The 19,032-nt window shown below is 39.9% G+C and overlaps 1 protein-coding gene across 5 annotated transcripts in view; it reads right to left on the bottom strand.

Moving 5' to 3' along the window:
- Positions 1-18,477, bottom strand: part of daam2 (dishevelled associated activator of morphogenesis 2) — an 80,592-nt gene extending 62,115 nt beyond the window's left edge. For all 5 annotated transcript variants that reach the window (XR_012392912.1, XR_012392913.1, XR_012392914.1 and 2 more), the window contains exons 1-2: positions 18,232-18,477; positions 3,432-3,663 (exon numbers count right to left, since the gene is read on the bottom strand). Coding sequence is in view for 2 of the 5 variants with exons in the window: in XM_073927663.1 (XP_073783764.1) it covers positions 3,432-3,599 (168 nt within the window). In the remaining 3 variants the exon portion in view is untranslated. The remainder of the gene's footprint in view (positions 1-3,431; positions 3,664-18,231) is intronic.
- Between the last annotated feature and the right edge of the window lie 555 nt (positions 18,478-19,032).

Raw genomic sequence — 19,032 nt, 5'->3', positions numbered from 1 at the left:
TTCCGGAAAAGAGCGTTCACACATCTATTCCAAAATACCGGTAAATTCTGACATCATTCACCACAAATGAGCTTTAAACGGCTGCGCTTGTATTTATAAACATTTGACTAAATTACAAACTCTGTGGATGATCAATATTATAAACAACTTTCGCAGGATCACTTTCGCATGTCGAGATGTTCATAATATGTGAGTGTGCAGGCGCTCACAGGCTGTTTCACAGGCACACGCAAAGCTTGAAGGTAAACAAACAACGGCTTATCATAAGCATCTCATCGATTATTATTTAGTTGGCATTAAGAAGAACATATAAACGTGATCTGACTAACTTCTAGCAGCTAAATGTGTCTGGAAAAATATTCAAAGGCTTTTATTCTCACAAACCGCGCGGACGTGAATGCGTCTGACTATTGTGATTGGCTAAAGCAGACGTCTCACATCAGCAAGTTTAGACGTACACACGTTTATTACGGCAATCTTCCTTCTGCATTCACACAGCGCAGCATTCCAGCAAATTGCCGGTAATGTTACAACTTCTCTTTCCGGAAAATAGCCAGAACGAATTTTCCGGTATTTTCAAAAAGGACCTGTTCACACATACAACCTTTCCGGAAAATTGCCGGCAATTTTCCGGAAAGGTCTGTATGTGTGAAAGGGGCTTGTGTAAAAGAGGCTAAAAAGTCAACATGGAAATCGTGAGGTGTTGGAAAATGCTTTTTTATCAATGAAAGGCGTACAACCGTAACAGTGGTAATGAAGATGTGCTGTTCCCATCTAGAAGCACTCTTCATTAACCGTTAGCCTTTCTGTTTGCTGTGTGAGCTCTGCTCGATCATTCTCGTCAGTGTTTACATTCCTCCACAATTGCTTGTGAGGCAGCCAAATTACAGAAACTCACTGATGAGATCACAGAGGCAGAGCAACAACACCCAAACTCTGTTTTAATCATTCCCTGGGATTTTAACAAACGCAAATCTCCGTTAACTGCAAAATAGACACGGCATGTACCAGTAATATATTAGATTGCTGCTACATGACAGAAATGAAAGCAAACCACACTGTTCAACAGGCAGCTTTAGGGCTCTCTGATCATTGTTTAATTCTCTTATACTGACCTATAGGCAGAAACTGAAAGGAACTAAACCCTTCTTAAGGACTGTACAGAGATGAAACAGCAGGATTTTACAGCCTTCGACCTCACTGATTGGAGTGTTCTTGAAGCTGCTGCAAACTATCTGAATGAGCACACAGAGACTAATATATTATAAGTATCTGTAAAGACGTGCATTCCTACACTGTAAAAACGTCAGCGATTAGAACATTAAAAGTCTGTACAATCTACATCAGGGGTTTTCAAAGTGTGAGGCGCGCCTCCCCTGGGGGGCGCCCGAGCATGTCAGGGGAGGCGCGGGAAAAAATATTATATAATAAAAATATAATTATTAAGTTTAATTATTACATGTATTTTTATTATATTTAAACGTTTTAATTAAACAAAGCTAAAAAAAAAATAATACGTCAAAAATAAGAAAACCTTTTTTACCCAGAAGGCCATAGCTGTGAATTCGCTTCTGTTTGGCAAGCCCGTCAATACTGGTATCGGTTTCTGAGACCCCCCGATTCAAAGCCTTCAAGTTCAGGGCTTAAACCCAAAAGACGACGATATGATGATCAGTATTTGAGTTTAGGATTTACGTGGACCGGACCAGCTGATGAACCACGACCTTCATGTGTGGTTTGTCAAGATATTTTGGCTAATGACAGCATGAGACCCACTAAACTTCGACTGTTTTGACTGCGATGGACAGTTCTTGGATCTGTTCTATTCATATTGAACCATCATCCTAGTTTTAAAAACGTTATATTAAAATACTTGTTATTACTCTGTAAATAATTGCACTTTTATGCAAATGATGATAAAAGTGAGTTAACAGTCTGACATCTGTCTGTTTCTATATGTGTGTATATATATATATATATATATATATATGTGTGTGTGTGTGTGTGTGTGTGTGTGTGTGTGTGTCTGCGTGTGTGTGTTTGGGAGGAGGGGGGCGCCAATGGATAAGTTGTGTCAAAAGGGAGGCCCACTGTCTTATTTGAAAAACCCTGATCTACAGTGAAAACCTGATTAACGGCTTATTTCTGCACAAAATACGATTTAACCTTTGTTTTCGAAAAAGTAAGCAGAGTGTCTGAAATTTCATCATACACCCTAATTCACTAGTCCCTAAATTAGTTGATTAGTTTTGTCCACTAGACAGAGTGAATGACAACAAATGAGTGAATTCTGACATTGATGAACACCTGCTGCTAACAAGCACATTCACTGAAGGAAAGAATAAATATGCGGTCACACTAGAGTTTAAGCTTGCGGAAATCTGTTGTACGGCGCTGCAAAAAGGGGCGGGATTAAACAAGATAGACATTTTAAAAAGTGAGCAATTCGTCCATATTTTAAATTTCTGCCCAGAGAGGTCATGTTTTGATCCTCGTTTGGTCTCAAGCACTCATGTGATGCGAATTCGCACCAACGCAGCAGACTGTGAAACATGTCGCATGAGCTTGCATTTCAAATCTGACGTATTCGTGTGTGTATGAATGGAAGTCTATGAGAAGAAAAGTGCAGTAAGAAATAAAACTATACAGCAACAGCCTCACACCAAATTAACTGGATTAAAACAGAAGATTCAACAACTCCACACACAGCATTACCAGCTTCACTGATAAAAGTTTGATTTTTAACAGAGATTTTTTAAGAAAATGTTTCATTTGACATCACTGTAATATAGATCAAATGCTGCTTTAGTTGAGCTCCTGAACCTTTACTCTTGTATCTTAATGCTTCCCTGGCAGTTGTAACTGAGAAACTCATTGGATATGGCAAGAAAGGCAATGAGAAGCTATCTAGCTAATTGGTACAGACATAATTTCTAGTATTTTTCTAGTAATTTCTAGCTAATTTATTTTATGTAATGTTGTTTGGGACAATACTATAGCTTCCCATGGAGGGTTAACAAACAACTATAAAGGAATTAAATAAGGAATTATTAATTAGAGTCCTTATTATTCGCTTTTCCCCCCTGTCACTAAGCTTAAAATCTACATGGGGTAAAGTCACTTGTGGTGATTCCACTTGTTCTCTCAGATTTTTTAATAGTAGCTGGATGCAGACTTGCATATGCAAGATGAGACATGCAGTCTCAGACAAGCTATGTTAGACACAATGCGCACAATGGAGCTAGTGCCATAACTGTAGGTTTAGGTGTGCATATTAAAATCATGGCATGCAGCTCAGCTTGCAGCTGCACCAGGTCTGCATCCAGACCCCTGTCAGATGTTTACATTCTAGATACCCTGAATGAATGTAGATGTAAGCAAATGTATGGCATGGTTTTAATCCTCACTAGAAAAGCCTGCAAGATACTAACCACCAACTCAGAGAATCGAGCGTGCAGTTCTTCCTCTGGGGGCATGGGGGCGCTGAACTCCAGAAGCTGCAGCGGCACACTGTCTTTCAGGTTGATCTCAGGGGGTTCACCACTTTTAAAGCAGCACAGGATTCCCAATGTGGGCTGGGTGCGCTTCCGGGGAGGCATCCTCTTTAATAATGAGGGGCCGACAGCCAGAAAGGCAAAGACTTTGCTATCTAGGGGGCATGATCTGAAAGAAAGAAAAAAATATTTTTTTTAAAAGACAACATAATTAGCTGTTAGCCCTGCTAAGAAATTCAGCTTAAACCAGCCTAGGATGGTTGGCTGGTTTTAGCTGGTCGACCAGCCTGGTTTTAGAGGGGTTTTGGCCACTTTTAGGCTGGTTTCCAGCCATTTCCAGCCTGTTTTTAGCTGGTCAGGCTGGGAGATGACCAGCTAAAACCAGCTTGACCAGCCTAGCCAGGCTGGGAGCCCAGCCAAAACCAGCTATGTCCAGCTTAAACCAGAATGGTCAAGCTGGTTTTAGATGGTTTTAGCTGGTCACTTTCCAGCCTGACCAGCTAAAACCAGGCTGGAAATGACTGGAAACCAGCCTGGAAGTGGCCAAAACCCCTCTAAAACCAGGCTGGTTGACCAGCTAAAACCAGCCAACCAGCGTAGGCTGGTTTAAGCTGGATTTTTCAGCAGGGAGAGGACACACTGTTTTGTTCAGTCACAAAGAAAATATTGAGAGAACATCAAAAAACTAACCAGGGCTGAAGCTTTATGTTTGGAGTTACTTCTGCGATTAACATGGAAAAAAACAAGTCAATTCTGCCTGGTGTTATTTCCTGTATTAAAGTACATCATTGATGTTGAATCTTAAACCAGTTTTACAGCAGCCGGATTGCTCAGCTTTAGTATTGGAACATTAATGACAGATAGAGCTTATTGTTCTAGAGGCTGAAATCCTTCAGCTGTATGGAGTGGCCATGAAGGAGCTGGCCCTCTGACAAGCGACCACGCTCATCACTCTCCAATGCTTCTTTGGTCCATGTGGGCATAGAGAATGGAACCTCCTGGCACCTCTCTGGATGTGCTGGCATAACACCCAAGGCGTTACAAAGACCTCTCTGTTTCCAAGCTACAATGTTCACCAATTGCAAAAGAAAAGGAAATTGAGGGGTGGGCATGAATAATTGCCATATGGGGAGAAAGTGACTATCACACACACCGGAATCGAGAAAACACTAGAGGAAAACAACTCAAGACTCGCAAGTCCTCTCTACTACTCTCACGAGTCCATCATCAGAAAAATAAACACTAACACACTGAAAAAAATTGATTTACAAAATTGTTCCAAACAATTTATATGGGCTGAATTTAAGCAAATTAAATAAAATTGAGTAACATTCAACTTAATTTGTTTGTTTAAAATCAGCCCATATAAATTGTTTGCACCACTTAAGCTTAAAACATAGTAAAATCAATGAATACTTTTTTCCAGTGTAGTTTTATCTAATAAGCTCACCAAATGTTTGTGACAAAAAAATAAAGCTCTTAGCATTGGTTATTTCATACCATTTCTCAAATAACTGTAAATATCAACATATTATTGACTTAAAATCATGTATGGATTTTGGGAGTTCCGAGGTAATTTGGCAGGTTTTGTCATGACATTTTCCTCTGCTTATCCAGGGCCAGGTCAGGTTCCTACTGTGAAATTACCACATCAAAAGTGACGTCCTAACGTGCATGCAGTTCACTAGAGTGAATCTGATTTCCCTTAGCTCCACATCTAACTATCAGGCACCTGTTGAGTTTATGCGTTTGAGTAAAACATATACAAATAAAATGGACCGGGTGCTTTTTTAAATGAATGACGATGAACGAAAGTCAATTCAGCAGGATCCCCCTCTGGATCTGTCACACAACCAGCGATCACTTCCAAGACGATCGCTGGTTCTCACACGAACTCTCATTTCCGCATTCCCCAGGACTACATTTTCATACATGCACTGCTCCCAGACACACACGCCTGCTCAGTCATCTATCCTGATTGCATCACCAGCTGGACCTTGTTCACAGACTGATTTCATCCCACTCATAAGCCACTCTCTCACGCTACCAGTTGGCCCAGTCTTGTTTTCCCAGAGTAACATTACAACGCGGTTCCCTGTCTTGGTTCTCCGTGTCTCGATCCTAGCCTTGTACCTTTGTTATCCTGTTAAGCCGCCTGCCTTTCGACCTTTTGCCTGTTTAACGTTTACGATTCTGGACTGCCTTCATATACCCGTTTGCACCTGATTTGACCATTGCTTGCCTGACATTGAATAAACTGCATATTGGATCTTACTGTCACCGACTCAGTCCCAGTCATTCCCCTCGCTGACCAGCAGAGGTCACCATCTCCGGACTTCTAACCATTACGTCATCCTTCTCACTCAGATCCCAGCACACCTGTTCTCCATCTCACTAATGACCCACGTACCACATATAAGCAGCTCACACACACACTCCATTGCGAAGTCTTGTTTAGCCCCGGCCAGCATTTCTGAGCGTTCTATCCTGCCTGATCTCCCGTTTACCACTTCAGCCCGTTCCTCGACTCTGCTCTGTCTTCTGCCTGCCCTTGACCTAAAGCCTGATTACACGGACTCTGATTCTCGCTGCCTGCCCCTGACTAAAGCCTGTATTACGGACTCTGAACCACGCTGCCTGCCCTTGACTCAAGCCTGGTAATCACTCTGCCTCTGTTATCTGCTTATCATCGTTGAGTTGTATGTTGTATGTTCGCACAACCGTGCGAGGTGTTGATGTTTAAGTGTGACTTAATAAATACTGCAAAATGGATCCCTCCGTGTCAGTCTCCCCGTTACACTTACCTCCTGTTATCTCCTGTCACTCCACCCCAGTCGTGGTAACAGGATCTTTCACTTACTTCGAAGACACTACTGACTACGCTTACATGGACATCAGTAATTTAGTTTTTTGCATTAATAGACAATGATATAATTAAGATGTTTACGTGAAGTGCTTTCATGTAAGAGTTTGCTGTAATTTTGAGTGACTTTAACTGCAGTTCGGCAGTTTCACTTTCACTCATGAACATTTCATTCATGCCTCCATGACAAACTGGGGTATTAGATGCAAATAAGGAGAAAGGACTTGTGAGAGTGTTATGGAATTAATAAGGAACGCCTAATGGAAAAAAAAACTTCCGCATTTAACAATGTGTTTGTGTGTGGTCCTTTACTGACAACCGCGTGTGTGGATCTCGTTGGAAAATATGGCGAAATATGCCTACATGACAGTAATAGTTTGATTGTGCACATCTGCACACTCCACATGTCTTAATTACATTTCTGTTTAGTTCAGTGATGACTTTAGTCGGAGTAAGGTCATCAAAAATTGCTGTTTCGAGCTTATGTAGGCCTACAGTTCAACAATCATGTTTAACTGAATAAACAGTTAGTAAACACAAGTACATTTTATTGAACATCATTTATTTTCATCACCAATTATCATAGTACAACAGTTTCTCAAGCAGTTGGTGATGCTTTTTGGAAACAGGAGATGAGCCCCTGGTCTAATGCGCCACCTGGCTTGAGAAACCCGTTCTCAAAGACTTACTTTTAGTTATTATTTGGGTAGCACACATACTCTGAATGCCTTCGGCAGAATTCAAATGAGCCATTTTTATCTAGATTAATCTAGATCAGTGTTTATCAACTGGTGGGTCGTGACCCAAAAGTGGGTTGCGGGAATATTTTCAGTGGGTCGAGAAGTGTGTGGTCAAAAAAAAACAAAACAACAAAAGTAAAAAAATTTACTTATTTTGCTTATACTAGACTTTTATTTTGAAATGGGTGCGCGACAAACCTACTGTTTGACATGTGAAATTTCATTTAATTATAGCAACAAATATGTCAAAGCCCAAGTACGACCACGAACATGTAAAGTATGGATATATATATATTGACAACAAAAAAGACTTAAAGCCTTAGTGTCATATGTAGTGAGGTGCTCTCAAAAGAGAGCATGAAACCTTCTAAATAAAACAACATTTATTCATTCATTCATTTTCTTGTCGGCTTAGTCCCTTTATTAATCCAGGGTCGCCACAGCAGAATGAACCGCCAATTTATCCAGCAAGTTTTTACACAGCGGATGCCCTTCCAGCCACAACCCATCTCTGGGAAACATACACACACACACAGACACACACACACACACACACTCATACACTACAGACAATTTAGCCTACCCAATTCACCTATACCGCATGTCTTTGGACTGTGGGGGAAACCGGAGCACCCGGAGGAACCCCACGCGAAGGCAGGGAGAACATGCAAACTCCACACAGAAACACCAACTGTGCCGAGGTTCGAACCAGCGACCCAGCAACATTCTTGCTGTGAGGCGACAGCACTACCTAATGCGCCACTGCTTGCCCAAAACAACATTTAGAAACCAGAAGACATGTTTTATTAACAGTTTATTAACAGTATTTGTCAATTTTACTTTGTAATATTTCTATAATTTGATCCATTTTGTTAAATGACAGCAATAAAATAGTGTTTATTTGTAAGTCTTGGTGAGTTTCTTATGGTTTATCTGTCACTACTTGTGTATGTGAACAAATAAATGCAAATTAAGTATAATTCCTAAAACTGTATTATAGTTCCCAAAAATTTGGGTCGAGGCTTGATGACCATGTAAAAATGTGGGTCCAAACCAGTTAAGAACCCCTGATCTAAAATTACATCCAAGATTACAATGAGATTCATCTAGAATAAAAAAAAAAAAAACATTAATCTGACCCACCTATAATTATAACACATTCATTGTGGTTACCAGCCTTGAGGAACATATAATAAGCTCCCCAAGACGATCATTAACAAAATCAAATTGCCATTCAAATAGCCATTAACAGCTGTTTTAAAGCTTCTGCACACGTTTTTAATGCAGTTTGCATGTACAGCTCATAAATATGCTTCTACTGCTGTATCTAAGAATAGAGCAATGGTGCATTTTTTATGAAGGCTTTCATTTGAATAATTAAAAGAATCAGAGTCTGAATGCTGTTTCACACATACAGTGTGTTTCTAAATATTTGGTAAATTTCAAATATTGTTACTTCTGCTATAATTGTATATGACACCTTTCATTAAATAAAACAAACACCAATCTGAACGTCATAATCAAAATCCAATAAGGATCTAATTTAACAACAGTTATATTATGAGGATCGGATGCAGATACCAAACAAAAGGTTTAACATATCTCTATCAAAAAGTTGACTTGGAAAATAAGCGATAGCAATGTGATAAAATAATCTCTATTTTGCCCCCTCTTCCTACACAGTCATTGCCTTAGGTAGATATGAAGTTACGGTGGTTTAATTAATTAAACTGAAAACTATACTAATAAAAGTGCAGGTACAGATTTGTAGACACGCTGCAAAGTATGATTTTTGATCCAAAGAGCAATGGTGTATAGAGAGAGACAGAAAGGGGCTGAGGGCATTTCTCATTCAGACCACACCACATCACTTCATCTTATGTGCTTCTGGAAGTAGGTCAATAGTGGAGAAAGGGAGGGGTGTTTCTCTCTCACGCACACGGCTCAACTAGTTTCTGTTTCCAGCATTATTTCTTCTTGCTTGTGTGATCAAAATGTCTATCTCACGCTGTTTCTTTTTCTTTTGCAAAATAACACACCTTCAACTTTCCAGCTTTTCTTCCCTGTAGGAAACTAATGAGATAAACCTTAACATTTATGTAATAAACCGCCAACTTATCCAGCATACTATACAACATTCATTCATTTTCTTTTAGGCTTGGTCTCTTTATTAATCAGGGATTGCCACAACGGAATGAACTGCCAACTTATCCAGCATACTGTATGTTTTAAGCAGTGGATGTCTATCTAGCTGTAACCCAACACTGACAAACACCCATACACACTCTTTTACACAGATACGGCTAATTTAGCTTGTTCAATTCACCTATGGTGCATGTGTTTGGACTGTGTGGGAAAACACCTGGAAGAAACCCACGCAAACACTGGAAGAGCATGCAAACTCCACACAGAAATGCCAACTGACCAAGCCGGGACTCGAACCAGTGACGCCTTAACAAGAACATTCATTCATTTTCTTTTTGGCTTGGTCTCTTTATTAATCAGGGTTCGCCACAGCGGAATGAACCACCAACTTATCCAGCATACTGTATGTTTTAAGCAGTGGATGTCCATCCAGCTGTAACCCAACACTGGGAAACACACAAACACTCTTTCACACACATACGGCTAATTTAGCTTGTTCAATTCACCTATAGCGTATCTGTTTGGACTGTGGGGGAAAACACCTGGAAGAAACCCACGCAAACACTGGAAGAGCATGCAAACTCCACACAGAAATGCCAACTGACCAAGCCGGGACTCGAACCAGTGACGCCTTAACAGGAACATTCATTCAATTTGTTTTAGGCTTGGTCTCTTTATTAAACAGGGGTCGCCACAGTGGAATGAACCGCCAAAATATCCAGCAATCTGTATGTTTTAAGCAGTGGATGTCCATCCAGATGCAACCCAACACTGGGAAACACACAAACACTCTTTCACACAGATACGGCTAATTTAGCTAGTTCAATTCACCTATGGTGCATGTGTTTGGACTGGGGGGGAAAACACCTGGAAGAAACCCACGCAAACACTGGAAGAGCATGCAAACTCCACACAAAAATGCCAACTGACCAAGCCGGGACTCGAACCAGTGACGCCTTAACAGGAACATTCATTCATTTTCTTTTTGGCTTGGTCTCTTTATTAATCAGGGATCGCCACAGCGGAATGAACCGCCAACTTATCCAGCATACTGTATGTTTTAAGCAGTGGATGTCCATCCAGCTGTAACCCAACACTGGGAAACACACAAACACTCTTTCACACACATACGGCTAATTTAGCTTGTTCAATTCACCTATTGCACATTTGTTTGGACTGTGGGGGAAAACACCTGGAAGAAACCCACGCAAACACTGGAGGAACATGCAAACTCCACACAGAAATGCCAACTGACCAAGCCGGGACTTGAACCAGTGACGCCTTAACAGGAACATTCATTCATTTTCTTTTTGGCTTAGTCCTTTTATTAATCAGGGGCCGCCACAGCAGAATGAACCGCCAACTTATCCAGCATATGTTTTACGCATTGAACCAGCGACCTTCTTGCTGTGGGGTAATTGTGGTATTCACTGCCCCACAGTGACACCCTAACAGGAACATTCATTCATTCATTTTCTTTTCGGCTTAGTCCCTTTAATAATCAGGGGTCACCACAGTGGAATGAACCGCCAACTAATCCAGCATACTGTATGTTTTATGGAGCGGATTTAATATTATAAAAAAATTGAATTTAACTTGTAATAAATTAAGTCAAAAGTTACTAACTAAAGCTAAACTGGGGTGTGTTTCCTAAACAACGACGTAACTCGCGGCTAAACTATATGGGTAGCTCTAGCAATCCCAAACCATGCAAGGAAGTGGCGACAGCTTGCAATGTTACTCAGTCCAAAATTATCCAGAAGACTTTTACAGTTCTTTAGTGTTCCACATGGATGTATCTGCTTCATATTTTAAAAGAAACAAACTATTTATAGCCAGTGTGCAAGGGTCTGCATTATTTACAATTATTTACAACATGAGTGCATGAGGTAGAAAGTACTACTGAGCCACTTTTGCCCAAGCGGACATTACGGTTGCTGAGACTCCCACAAATAGATCATTTGACTGATATGTGGCTGCTATTTATAACCAGAGTTATTGGTTAGTTGTTAGACAACATTCCATTATAGCATATAGGTCATTACCCATATGGTACTGTGAGAGAAACATGATCACAGAGCCTCAAACCAGTAACTAAGCATGCTATAGTATGAACATACTTGTTCACTGGTTGAAATGCCCCCCCAAATGTCCGCTGAATGTTCAATGGGGTACTTGACTGTGATTGATTTTTCAAGTCAAATAAGCCCACCCTCATACCTGACATTTCTATGCAAAGATATACATGAGCAGAGGCTGCAGTAAATGTTTAACATAGTTGGATATGTTTAAACTAAGTTCAGTGAGGAAACACAATACTATAGTCCAAACCAGAAGTTTACATACATTGTAAAAAAGGGTACAAAATTTTTTTTTTATAAGATGTCTGATGGTAAATCATACTAAACGTTTTCCTTTTTAGGTTCGTTAGGATTACCTAAATGATTTAGATTTGTTAAATGCCAAAATAACGAGATAATTTTTTTAGAGAATTTTTTATTAATTTCTAGAAAGTCATTTTTACACACATTTCCTTGGTATTTTTTTTTTTAGCTTTGCTTTTAAACTGTATAACTTTGGTCAAATGTTTTTGGTATCCTTCCACAAGCTTCTCACAATAATTTGCAGGAATTTTGGCTCATTCCTTCTGACAGAATTGGTGTAACTGGTGTAAATTGGTGGCTGTCTTTCTCGCACAAGCTTTTTCAACCCTGCCCACAAATTTTCTATAGGATTGAGTTCAGGGCTTTGTGATGGCCACTCCAAAACATTCACTATGTTGTCCTTAAAGCACATTTTAACAAATTTGGCAGTATGCTTGGGGTCATAGTCTGTTTGGAAGACCTATTTGTGGTCAAGCTTTAATTTCCTGGCTGATGTCTTGAGACGTTGCTTCAGTATTTCTACATATTGATCTTAATGATGCCATCTATGCTGTGAAGTGGAGCAGTCCCACCTGCAGCAAAACAGCCCCACAACATGATGCTGCCGCAACCATACTTCACAGTTGGGATGGTGTGCCTAGGCTTGTAAGCTTTCCCCTTTGTCCTCCAATTGTAACACTGGTCATTATGGCAAAACAGTTCAATCTTAGTTCCGTCAGACCACAGGACATGCCTCCAAAAATTATTATTTTTCCCAGTGTAATTTAGCAAATTGTAGTCTGACTTTTTTTAAATTCTGGCTTGTTGATTTTCCCATGTTGTCACACAAGGAAGCAGTGTGTTTGAGGTTTTCCTTCAATACTATTCTACAGTTGTGCCTGTAATTAACTCAAATGTTGTCCATTAGCCAATCAGAAACTTCCAAAACCTTGACACTATCATCTGAGCTTTTTTCAGAGGCATAATAATCTTATTGTATGTAAACTTGACTTTCAAGAAAAGTCTAAAAACATATCTCTCTCATTATTCTGCTATTAAGCAGAAACACATTTGATAATCCTAAATAACCTAAAAGAGAAAAAGTTTAGTCACATTAACATTTGACTTTTTTTTAAATGGTTATGTGCCTTTTTATACAGTGTATGTAAACTGGTTTCAACTGTATGTAGTACTGCATAAGTTGTAACTTAGTATCCCTTAATGTCGCTAACAGGCTGTAGCTTTACTTACGCATTGCTGGTGCAACTGGCCCCAGAGGTATGACTTTTGTCCCCTTGCCGGGTATGTTTTCTTGCAGGATCCAACATTCTTCAAATATGCCCCATGTTTCTACATATTTCTCCTGTGTTGCTATAATATATGATGATTTGCCTCCATGTTCAGTCAATGGACAATAAAACCCCAACTGCTTCGAAAAGTCACAGCACACCACTACACTATAACCGGCATAATTTGACCTCTCTCAAGGGCCTATATGGACCAGGGCGAGGCAGTGGCGCAGTAGGTAGTGCTGTCGCCTCACAGCAAGAAGGTCGCTGGGTCGCTGGTTCGAACCTCGGCTCTGTGTGGAGTTTGCATGTTCTCCCTGCCTTCGCGTGGGTTTCCTCCGGGTGCTCCGGTTTCCCCCACAGTCCAAAGACATGAGGTACAGGTGAATTGGGCTAAATTGTCTGTAGTGTATGAGTGTGTATGTTTGTGGATGTTTCTCAGAGATGGGTTGCGGCTGGTAGGGCATCCGCTGCGTAAAAACTTGCTGGATAAGTTGGCGGTTCATTCCGCTGTGGCGACCCCGGATTAATAAAGGGACTAAGCCATCAAGAAAATTAATTTAAGAATAAATGTATGGACCATAATGATAGTTATTTTTGCCGAAAGGCAAGCACCATAAATAATACAATAGGTTTAACACATAATTGAAATACCTGCGCATACAGCAGCTCTGGAAATAGAACCAAAGCATTGTCACTCACAACAGCTGAAAAGGCTTCTTCAGATACATCCAAGGGACATTTGATCTCCACTACTTGCCCATTTGTCAAATTCAACCAGGAGCGAAACAACAGGAAATGTGTATCTACACTGACCTAAAAATACAGCCAATCAAAACAGCTCTCTCTGCTTGCATGATCCCTTGCACTGCTAATGCACTGCAGCTGAAGAGACTAAAGCTAAGCAAACAAACTCTTTGCTTTATGACTTGTATTTTCCTGTCTTGAACAACTAAAGAGCCTTGAGATATAAAATCTGATTCCCCAGTCCTGCACCAAACTCAACAGTCCAAGTATGTCTGAAAGCTGAACACTGAACCATATTTCTGGAATATGAATATTAAACTATTATTGACAGGTTGTTTGATATGTGATATAAGAATTTACCATCCTGATCTCACGAGGAAACGTAAGAATTTTACGTTTTGTCAGTTTAGTGGCTAATTCGTCCGAATTCAAGTTCAGTACGATTTAAAAAGGAGGCGTGGCACCCAACCCCACCCCTAACCGTCATTGGGTGATGAACAAATCGTACTAAATTGTACGAATCAGATCGTACGAATTCATACGAATTAGCCACTAAAGCAAAAAGTTACGAATTGCCATGAGATTGCGTTGGAGTTTACCCCAAGGAGTTCTGAATGTTTTCTGTTTCTGGGTTTGTATAATTCAATAGAGATGAATACGTCAGCCCAACACAGATCAACGGCTAATTCATGATTGCCTATTTGACCACCCATTGTCACATTATTGGAGCAATAAGAAAAAATCCTAAAGCCTCAGTCACACTAGAGTTCGAGCATGCAAAATTCTGTCGTATGATGCTGCGAAAAGGGGTGGTACAAAACAATTTGATAAGACGTTGATGAAGCGAGCGATTGCTTCAAATTTTAAATTTCTGTACAGAGAGGTCACGTTTTGATCTTCTATGTAATATTACACGTACATGAGCCATATCCAATCTGTGCCACATGGGAGAATAAATATAAATTCAGAAATTAAGTCACTTGAACCATGCAGTGTAAGGCTGCATTTACACTGCAGATCTTGATGATCAATTCCGATTTTGTGACTGTGTCCGATTTTTTTTGATGACCTGCTAACACCATCTTTTAAAAGTGACTCATATCCGACCGTCTGCATTTACACAGCACACGACAAAGGTTCAATGAGCAGGAAAAAAAAGAGCAGGCGCTGACTAACAGCTGATAATTAAAGAGTGCTCTTTTCTCTATTCCTGTAAGTAATTTGTTCGCAGCTTTTGACAAGCTGTTTTATTAAAGTTTATGACAGAAAGGTTCTCATTTGTCCATCTTTTTTTTGATATATAGGCTTTTTTAAACCTTTAGGCATCTTAATGTAATGTCCATGGCGTGATTTATGCATGTGATGTATGCACTAGTTTAGATTAGTTTATATTGGTTATGTGGTGGACGTTGCTCTCTCTCGTTCTCGTTAACATGCTTAAATACCTTTGCTATATGACAATATAAAAGCTGTTTAAGTCTTCGTGTATGAGATTTAAGGTTTGGGACTCTGCTGAAGTCTGTTCTGAAATGAAAGTGTCAGGCTTGATGTCATTCGCTATGGTTTTTAACGACGCGTGACTCGCATTGACAGGTGAAAATCTGATTTACCTGCTTACACTGCAGACACGAGGGCACCGATCCGATTCATATCGGATAAATTTCCACATATGAACAAGGCCTGAATCTGATTTGAGGAAATTAAAAATCCATGTGATTTGTTCCTGCTTACATGTACATGGGCCATATCCGATCTGTGCCACATGGGAGAAAAAAATCGGAATTGAGTCACTTGAACCATGCAGTGTAAGGCTGCATTTACACTGCAGATCTTGATGATCAATTCCGATTTTGTGACTGTGTGAGATTTTTCTTGATGACCTGCTAACACCATCTTTAAAAGTGACTCATATCGGACCGTCTGCATTTACACAGAACACAACAAAGGCGCAATGAGCAGGGAAAAAAAGAGTGGGCGCTGACTAACAGCTGATAATTAAAGAGCGCTCTTTTCTCTATTCCTGTAAGTAATTTGTTCGCAGCTTTTGACAAGCTGTTTTGCTAAAGTTTATGTCAGAAAGGTTCTCATTTATCCATCTTTTTTTTGATATATAGGTTTTTAAACCTTTAGGCATCTTAATGTAATGTCCATGGCGTGATTTATGCATGTGATGTATGCACTAGTTTAGATTAGTTTATATTGGTTATGTGGTGGACGTTGCGTTCTCTCGTTCTCGTTAACATGCCTTAATACCTGTGCTATATGACAATATAAAAGCTGTTTAAGTCCTCGTGTGTGAGATTTAAGGTTTGGGACTCTGCTGAAGTCTGTTCTGAAATGAAAGTGTCAGGCTTGATGTCATTCGCTATGGATTTTAACGACACGTGACTCGCATTGACAGGTGAAAATCAGACCTACCTGCTTACACTGCAGACACGAGGGCACAGACCAGATTAATATCGGATAAATTTCTACATATGAACAAGGCCTGAATCTGATTTGAGTAAATTGGAATCCATGTGATTTATTCCTGCTTACATACACTTGGGCCATATCCGATTTGTGCCAGATGGGAGAAAAAAAATCGTAATTGAGTCACTTGAATAGTGCTGTGTAAATGCGGCCTAACAGTATAGTGTCCCTGTCACTATAATGGGGTATTAGGACCCACATAGACCATGAGGTAACTGCTTGCCTCGCTAACAGCTGTTTGAACAGCAACCGGTAATCTCTTATCCAGGTACTGACCAAAATCAAACCTGCTCGACTTCAGTCTGCAACCAAACTTGGGTTTAAGTTAAATTCGACTAACATTTGCTGTACACTTCAGGAAAATATTATATGACAAAACGAAAACGCAGTAACAGTATGACATTCATTTCTTGTGCCACCTAATGTAGTCCCACTCAGGATGATGTAAATCATAAAACATGTGAAAATAAAAGCTAAGTGCATGGTTGACATAACTTTAAACCAGTTAAACTCTGCTATTTTGGGATTTCCGCCTGGATTTTGCCTACCTAAATTTAAAAGCTTTCCAAATCCACACGCAGAGGTGTAAATGCAAAAATTTGGTATCATTTTAAAGAAAACCCTTTGAATTTTCATAAAACACTATTGAAAGTGTTTAAAATATCTGTGTATGTTGACTGTGTCATAATAAACACCTAAAAAAAGAGGCGCTTTTTGTATTTTTTTTATAAACTCAAATTTGAAAGTGTACCCTTTAGGTTCTGTGTGGTCTAGGGTGCTGTAATTAATGTTTGTGGTTCCTGCGCATGTCTGTAATCATAGGGAAAAAAAGTCTCTACCATAATCTATGCAAAAGTTATTGTATTACAACTGATGAGAGGTGCTGTACAAGCCACAGGGAGCGATCATTGTTTTCATATTTCACTATTCTTTTGTTTGATCAAACATAATTCACTGTGTTTGGACCACGTCAGACATATAAAAGGATTACTTATGCACATCACCTCAAAAACAGAGGAGAAATGGCGCTGAAGCGCACAGCATAAGGTAAGAGATGACAGCTGTCTGTGCTATCTGGGGCTGCTTATTGATCATAAATGTATTGTTTTCACTTGGAAACTCCGCGATTAATTCAACAACTGTTTGATATGTGAGTATAAATCAGTAAAAAGAATGCTAGAACTGTATGAGCACCGGCAAGAGCTTTCATTTGAGCTACAACTTGTACATGTGTCATATATGAACCATATGAAAATGAACCAATGTTCAATCCCCAGCTTGGGCATCCAAAATACTGTGTATTTAAGTGTGAATAACTTTTGTACAGTAGAATAAAAACCAAAGTGATGCATATGTGCATAAAATATAGATTCTACAGTTTCAAACGAAACCACTTCCGGGGGTCTGGTGCAATGCTAGCCCTTTAAATCTTAGAGCAAAGTCGATGATGTCATAGACCCGGTACCGGGTCCGCAGAGTTTAACTAGTTAAGCCAAGACTAGTAACTTATGATTGAGAGCAATAACAACACTAATGCGAGAGGCTGCACTTAACTGATTTCAAGGTACAGTAGTTATGTATGTTTATACAACCTTTCTCCGGATAAATTTAATCTCTGCCCTTACAATCTTGAAGATGTCAACCAAAAATCCCCATAAGGGAATTCGGTTACATTCGGTTATCATGTCCCAATATTAAGCACAGGAGTTTAGCATCATTCTGAAGCAGGGGTGTCAAAACTCGGTCCTGGGCCGGTGTCCTGCATACTTTAGTTCCAACCCCAATGAAACACACCTGGACCAGCTAATCAAGCTCTTTCTAGGTACACTAGAAACTTCCAGGGAGGTGTGTTGAAGGACGTTGGAGCTAAACTATGCAGGACACCGGCCCTCCAGGACCGAGTTTGGACACCCCTGTTCTAAAGTAATCAGACTTCTGTTCCCAAGCTTCAATTTCCAACATGCCAACTTCCCCAGACCAAATATGGGCATGTTAGTCAGTCATCTTTTTTAACACACAGTTTATATCTGTCATTTAAACTCATGCAATCCTGCTTCTTAATATATTTGATGTATTAAATATGAGCATTTAATGTCCTGGAAGTAAGCAAGCACTTACCCACTTCAAAGACCAACCCTGTCGGATAAATCATCCTTCCCCTATTCACTCTCAGCCAGAATATTTCCTAGTGCCCATTAAATCTGTTCATCCATGATCTGATCCCAGATGCACTTCTCGGTTTTATTTAGTAAAACTGTTGTTGCATCTGTGCCTTAACTACATAGAGTATTTCAAAACAAAGCAGTATTTCCAACTCAGAGTGGCCTGAGAGCTGCTGCGCCAGAGCCTGCTTTTCAGCTGACTGTGCTGGAATCAAAGCTGTTGACATTGCTCCCTCCCTCTCTCGCATTGCTTGCTCTCTTTCTCTCTCCCTCTCTCCTCCCATACCCCTTCTCTGGAATCCAGGCTTAGCGCATGACAGCATGCTTGTGTGTATCTGTAGACCATCATGAAAAGAAGAAACAAAACTAGCGAGAGCAGCATGAGAAGGTCTGAAACCCTCTTAGCTTCTGAGTTATGATTCAGTCATATGAAGTTTATTCTACATCCTTAGTACATAAATCAACCATCCAGACTGCAAATAAATCACTTGCATATGTCACTTTTTGCACTGAAAAAAAAAAAAGCTTTTGCTAAAATATATGAATAATTTAAGTTGGGCACAAAAATGAGCACACATATTTCCACAGAACACTTTATGTTGCATACACGTGTCTATTTTAATTAACTGGGACTTTAAGTGTCACTTTATTTTTATATTATAATAAAATAATAATGTTATGTTTTTGTAGGTGACATGGTGGCTCAGTGGTTAGCACTGTCAATGCACAGCAAGAAGTTCGCTGGTTCAGGTCCATG

This window comes from Danio rerio, chromosome 17, assembly GCF_049306965.1.
Source record: "Danio rerio strain Tuebingen ecotype United States chromosome 17, GRCz12tu, whole genome shotgun sequence".
Classification (NCBI taxonomy): domain Eukaryota; kingdom Metazoa; phylum Chordata; class Actinopteri; order Cypriniformes; family Danionidae; genus Danio; species Danio rerio.
Note: the sequence above shows the minus strand (reverse complement) of the source record. Positions and strands in the feature narration are given on the sequence as shown.